Below are 7,065 nucleotides of genomic sequence, written 5' to 3'. Positions count from 1 at the left end.
TTTAACCATGAATAATGGGCCTAGAATTATTGCTCTAACTCTGGCTTGCGCAGTGAAATACGTGCAGCACAATCTGCATTTTAGGTTGTAAGCGCCCTACAGTGTGGCACGGGTGCGGGGAAAAGAAAAAAAAAATAATATCACACTATATATATATATATATATACATACATACATACATACACACACACACATATACATACATACATATATATATACACACACACACACACACACACACACACATATACATATATACACACACATACATACACACCACACATACATACAGTATAAACACACAATTTTGCAGTTCCAGGTAGTGGGCGCGCCCTACCCACGCCGCAATTCGCGGCCTCAGCCGATTATTCGCAGGCACCTGGTGATCGCCGAGTGTCTCAGACAGGGGAGAGACCTGTATATAAACAACACAGATCTCCCCCGTCGGCTCCACACTGCTTACAGTGAAACACACACAGCCCAAGTAGTGAAACAGCACACAGTTAACCCTTTGATCGCCCCAGATGTTAACCCCTTCATGCCCAGTTAGTACAGTGTCCATGCTCTTTATTAGCACAGATCACTGTATTGGTGTCACTGGGGATGTGTGACACCAAGTCAGTTCCCCCCAGTGTCAGAATGCCTGCCGCAGTCCCGCTATAAGTCGCAGGTCACCGCCATTACTAGTAAAAATAAATAAAAATATTCCAGTATATATACACACACACCATTTGTAAACGCTATAAAACTTTCATGTAAACCAATTAATTTACACGTATTGGGATTTTCTTTTTTTTTTTTTTTTTTAAGCAAAGACATGTAGCAGAATACATTTTAGCCTAAATTTATGCCGAAATCTGATTTTTACTTGACATGTTTAATAGCAAAAAGTCAAAAATAGTTTTTTTTTTCAAAATTGTCTTTTTATTTATAGCGCAAAAAATAAATGCAGAAATGATCAAATACCACCGAAAAAAAGCTCTATTTGTGGGGGGGGGGGGGGACGGAAATTTCATCTGGGTGCAGCGTTACATGACCGTGCAATTGTCAGAAAAAGTAACAGAGCGCCGTATTGCAAAAAATTTCCTGGTCAGGAAGGGAGGGGGTAAATCCTCTGGAAGGCAAGTGGTTAAATATTCTTGTTTCAGCAATTTACCACTAAGCAACAATTTATTGAACTCCCCAATGTGACAGACTCAGAAATAATCACAACAGCTTATTGGAAAAAAATTATATTTTGGAAGAACGCACTACAGAAGGTGACAGAATTCCAAAATCAAATTACATGAAAATATACATCACATTTTTTTTCTCTTTGTACATTGGGTGAAGCAAAACGGCTGAAGGAGAATAAAAACATTATCAGAAGATGAGTCATGAAGGAAAAAAAAAAAAAAAAAAGGAAATAAAAGCAATGAAGTGTGTTAGGAGGGAAAAAGGCTAACAAAACTGGGACAAAAAAAAATGCAACATTGTGTCAAACCCTGAAGATACACTGATAAACCTACACATATGCATGCTTTCTTTCAAGTTCAAACCAGGCAGCTAAAGAGAAGGGGTTGTACAAGAAATGCAAATCACTAATAGTCACTTGGTTGCCTTAATAAAAGCAGCAGGGTTTTAGGGGCTTACTGGTGATCTGCTACAGCCAGGCTGAGTATACATTTAGCTCAACTCTTAGAAAATGGTTTTGCATGTGACCCAAATGAACAATTTACACTATATATTGGAAAGTCTTTGTGATACATAAAGGCACTTCAGGAGTTTAATTACCAGAGCGTATTCCCCTTAGGGGTAAAATATTGATCACTTTTTAAAAAAAGGTAACCAAATTCCTGCAGTGACCACACAATAAAACATCTCAGTGGTGGAATTACAGACATCAAACTAAGAAAATGAGAGGGACATTGCATACTGAGCCACTTCATGAATAACTGCAGTAAACTAAAATATTTCAAGAAAAAAAAAAATCTAAAATCCTGCTGCACAGAGTTAAAAATTATTTATTGATCAATATTATAGCTGGCCTTTTCTGCATAGAGAAGACAGGTTTCATTTTAAGGGCAGAATGAAAATACGCATCCTAAAGACCTCACTGAGCACTTGCCAGATGAGGTGTAACCTAGATAGATTTGTAAGCTGCCAGACTCCAGTCTTGCATGCCTTTAACATAACAGGTAGGAGAAAAAAAAGAAAAAGATCACCAGGAGATCAAGCTGAACAGATGATCTGGGAAAGTCCAACTACAAATGCTCTCTTTTCCTTCATATTTTCTGCTCTATATGCATTCTCAGAAGACTTTACATAATTCATACCCTAACATCAAGAAAGCATTATTTGGTACAATGTGTATTTTTGATGTACATGAACAGTATATATATTATCCGGATCATGTTGTGCTATGTACAGGTCTGTACAATTCTTCCTGAAGTTTAAAGCAGTTCTTTAGATTTTGAAATGCGAAAATCACCTTTAAGTTGGCACTTGTTAGGCTCTTGTCAGCATTGATAACTGGCATGTTTTATTGCAACCCCGGTGCCAGCCAGCGTTTGCCAACTCATTACAACAAAAAGTCCAGCAAAAGGTGGGTAGAGTGCAGGAAAAACAGTGCCTTGTTTCTCTAATGGAGACCTTAAAAACAAAAACAGATTATGAAAGGTTTGCAATTTATCAGTATGAAACATAGTCACGATTCATAGGTTACATTGTAATGTATGATTTATAGCAAAAAGCACCAACAGAGTGTTTCAATAAAGTGTTGGAAAGCATTCAAGGTTGTTAAAGCAAAAATATGGTACAAAATCAACATAATCAAGTAACATGGATAGCACATAGCTGTAAGCATAAACTGCCATGTAATAGTTGTAGTCACAACAAAGGTCTCTTTAGGAGAAAACATGTACGATATTTTTCTGGGGTTACAAAAGTCCCCCATCTTCAGGGTTTACATATATGGTGCTGAAGGAATCTGTAAAGGTTTGTAGTTTTGAATATAGCGTAGGGAAGGATTAGAACCCCCAGTCAGATTTTTAGGACAGTCTTGAATTGCCACTAGAACAGAAATAGGGGAAAATATTCCAATGTGGACACTTGTTCTGGTGACAACTGTCTGAGAGGCTATTTGCCATTACCCTGGAGATTTCTTCTCACTTTCATTTAAAAAGCTTTTCAAATACTTGGTCTGCTTTACATTTTGCTCTTTTGCATACTCCATGTATCTAGAAAAACAACCCCCCCCCCACTAAAACATGACTAAAATGTATGTAAACCCATCTAAAGCCATGCTAAGTCACTTAACATCAAGAGCAGGGAAAAATATCTGGAAAATAAAAACATGTTTAGCATTTCAAAAAGGCAGAAGTTATCTGGCAAGTATAAAACACAGGCGTGCAACTGTGTTGTCTACGTCCAAGCAATGGAAAAATCCAACATTATAAAGAAGAGGAGGGGGGGAGGAGGGATTTTTGGCTTTAGATATACTTTAAACTGCATCAAAACCATTTCTGAAAGGAACAGATTTTATTTTTTTTTTAAGAACATAAGATACATTTTAATTACAATCTATAGTAATGTGATGGTATGCACAAGATCCTGATATGGGCACATTTGGAACTCACACACCTTGAACGCCTTACATATGTATAGGTTTCCACCTCACCTCTCACTCTTGAGAACAAGTGCTGTTTATAGAAGCACAAGAACAAACAAGGGCAGCTGCATCAATGTCAACAGACAGTAGCCAGAATTAAATTTAGCATGATGCATCCAAAGCAAATGCTTTTCTGACAACTTGAGTTTAATGATTTTGTTGGCTCAATACACTACCTCTGCTCTAGCATTACATGGCGTTCAGCAGGTATTAGCACTATACGCCGCATTGACTCTCCTGCTTAGGATACCTTAGTTCAGCATTAAAAATCTGTACTGAGGAAACAGACACTGACAACTTCTGAAAATGCTTGTCCCCGGCTGTCACGATACAATGGATTCAGTACATTCTAAGTCACTATACAAAAACAGTTACACAAATTAGGAGAACCGATTTATCTGACTCTTGATATATGTGCTTGTTAAACTTATTCCAGGCCATTTTTTCAGTATGCAAGCCAGAGGCTGATAGGCAACTGTCATTATCACAAAACAGTCCACATAAGCAGCCACTATATAAATTTCTCTTACCATTTGAGTGTCCTTTCAATAGAAATGAATGCAACAATATGAAAAGAAATTCATCAATCTTAAAAACTGGTCCACATGTGCAATATTACCTACAAAAAAGTAGAAGTACATGCACAAAATGTAAAACAAAATGGGAGGTAAAAAAAAAGTACCAATTTACCCTGAAATTGTGAAGCTACTAGCTGCTGCTTAAATGTCACTCAAAAGCAGTCTCTTGGCTTTTTCTTACACAGCGTGCAACTTTCCTTTTAAATTCTCCATTACGGTCTTCTCTCCACTCTTTCTATAAAGACAAAAACAATCCATATATTTTTGCATTTTTTGGCTTATAGTAAAAGAAAATGAGATGATTTACAAAAACTCGGATTACCATTACAGGACCTAACACAGCTGTAGTTTTTTGTATGGTTATTCTTTGATGGCAATAAAGACCTTTTTAGCACAACTTTAAAATGCACGTAGAGTAGTGAATGCATATTGCTCTGGGTAAGACCAGAATTATACTCAACTGCATCATAGCTTTAATTACTCCCCGCCACTTAGGGGCATAGCTGTTATACTGGGATCATGGCTGCAACCATAATCCGGTTATTAAAATTTTCAGCCATCGATGGGCTTTTCTGTAGAGGATCAGAGTGGCTCTACAGCCCCCTGATCACTTTTACACGGGGCCGATCAGGGAGCCCAGGAAAGCTGCCAACTGTTGGGACCAGTAAACACAGATGGAAAGAAGGTACCCCCAATCTCCATGATGTAAGAAATGGAAAAAAAATAAAAAATAAAAATGAGCCTTTAACCACCTCCCCTGCCCGCCATATAGTCCAATGACGGGCGCAAGGTGGTTCTCTCGTTCTGGGAGGAGGTCATATGACATCCTCCCATTCTCACCGCTCAGGGAGCACGCAGCGCAGCGAACGGCGGTGTGCTGTGTCCCTCAGACACAGTGGATCACCGATCACGGAAAGAGCCGAAGATGTCGGCTCGGTCATGTGATCAGCTGTGTCCAATCACAGCTGATCACATGTAAACAGGAAAATGCCGGTTATCAACATTTCTCTCCTCTCGAGCTGTCACGCTGTAATCGGCTTTCCGTGGAGGGGACATGTACACTAATCATCAGGGCACTGATGATCAGTGTGCCTTGATAATCAGTGTAGCCCCAGCAGTGCCACCTGTCAGTGTCCACAAGTGCCTTGTGTCAGTGCTCATCAGTGCCTCGTGCCAGTGCCCATCAGTGCCTACCAGTGCACATCAATGCCACATATCAGTGCCCATCTGAACTGCCTTTCAGTGCCGCCTAACAGTGCCAGTCAGTGCCGCCTAACAGTGCTACCTATCAGTGCCATGTATCAGTGCTGCCTTTCAGTGCCCATCAGTGATGCCTGTCAATGCCCATCAGTGCCACCTACCAGTGCCCATCAGTGCCACATATCAGTGCAGCCTATCAGTGCCCACCACTGCAGCCTCATTAGCGCATATCAGTGAAGGAGAAAAATCACTTATTTACAAAATTTTATAACAAAAACTAAGAAACTTTTTTTTTTTCAAAATATTCAGTGGTTTTTGGTTAAAGAAAAAATAAAAAACCCAGAGGTGATTAAATACCACCAAAAGAAAGCTTTGTCACAAAAAAATGATAAAAATTTCATATGGGTACAGTGTTGCATGACCGCGCAATTGTCATTCAAAGTGTGACAGCGCTGAAAGCTGGAAATTGGCCTGGGCAGGAAGGGGGTATAAGTGCCCTGTAGGCTAGTGGTTAAATCACTTCCGGATTCAGTTTGTTTACAAGCTATTACTGGCTTATAAAGCATCTGTTTGAGAAGATGCTTCTGAGGGCAGAGGAGAGATCTGGGGTCTACTAGATATCTCAGTACAGAGTGAATGTCACTGCCCATGCTATCACAAGGGATGTAGTTCATCCCTTGTGATAGTAATAAAGTAGATTAAAAAAAATATTTTTTTAAAAGAGATAGTGTAAAAAGAAAGAAGAAGAAAAAAAAAAGTGAAGTGCCCCTGTTCCCCTGTGCTCATGCACAAATGCAAAACGCATATGTAAGTCCTGCACGCATATCTAAAAGATGATCACACCACAAATCTGAAATATCACCGCGAGCAAGAGTATTAATTTAGTGCCAGACCTGCTGTTTAACTCTAAACTGCTAACCTGCAAAGACTTAAGGCATTGCCTATGGATAATTTAATGTACTGTAATTTGCTGCCATTCTACAGGCTTGCACAATTTTAAACTGTGACATGTTAGGTATCACATCACTTTTCATATTTTTCTAAATAACTGGGTAGATGATTTAGTTTGTGTGCACTAAAATTCATGAAAAATGTTTTTTTCCTAAAAATGTGCATTTTTAAAAATGCCTGCCATCCATCTGCATTGTATAGAGTGGATAGAGGAATCACATAAAATTTTTATCTGTACCCTTAAACTGTTACTAAACCCAGGACCCTGCATTCACTGTATCTGGTCTCCAACAGTACACAGAACATGGAAGTGCAATTATTTTAGTAAATATAAACTGCTAAATACCTTTTTTCCATCAGCAGTTAGAGCCGGCGTGTGACTTCTAACAGTGTCCAGTAGAGCACTGGTTAAAGCTTATAGCAGGAGTTTTTTTCTCCCGTGATTGTTCTATGACAGTGGTCGGCAAGCCGCGGCTCGCGAGCCACATGCGGCTCTTTACACACTTTAATGCGGCTCTTCTGTGTGCCGGGTGCCCGCTCCCCTCCCTCCTCTCGGGCGGCCGCCCCAAAAGTCAGGACTCTGCAGCTAGCCCAGCAATGGGCAAACTATGGCCCGCGGGCCGTACACGGCCCGGCGGACCTTTTAATCCGGCCCGCGGAGCGTGGCAAACATTGGCTGTCAGGATG

The 7,065-nt window shown here is 39.9% G+C and overlaps 1 protein-coding gene across 1 annotated transcript in view; it reads right to left on the bottom strand.

Annotated features, from left to right (window-relative positions):
• Nucleotides 1–1,216: 1,216 nt before the first annotated feature.
• Nucleotides 1,217–7,065, bottom strand: part of UBE2G1 (ubiquitin conjugating enzyme E2 G1) — a 68,408-nt gene continuing 62,559 nt past the window's right edge. Inside the window, exons 5-6 of the mRNA XM_089655405.1 lie at nucleotides 4,340–4,462; nucleotides 1,217–2,631 (exon numbers count right to left, since the gene is read on the bottom strand). Of these exons, the coding sequence (XP_089511531.1) occupies nucleotides 4,376–4,462 (87 nt within the window). The 3' untranslated portion in view covers nucleotides 1,217–2,631; nucleotides 4,340–4,375. The remainder of the gene's footprint in view (nucleotides 2,632–4,339; nucleotides 4,463–7,065) is intronic.

Source organism: Staurois parvus, unplaced genomic scaffold, assembly GCF_062004578.1.
Source record: "Staurois parvus isolate SC_StPar_1 unplaced genomic scaffold, SC_StPar_1.0 ptg000839l, whole genome shotgun sequence".
NCBI classification, from domain to species: Eukaryota; Metazoa; Chordata; class Amphibia; order Anura; family Ranidae; genus Staurois; species Staurois parvus.
Note: the sequence above shows the minus strand (reverse complement) of the source record. Positions and strands in the feature narration are given on the sequence as shown.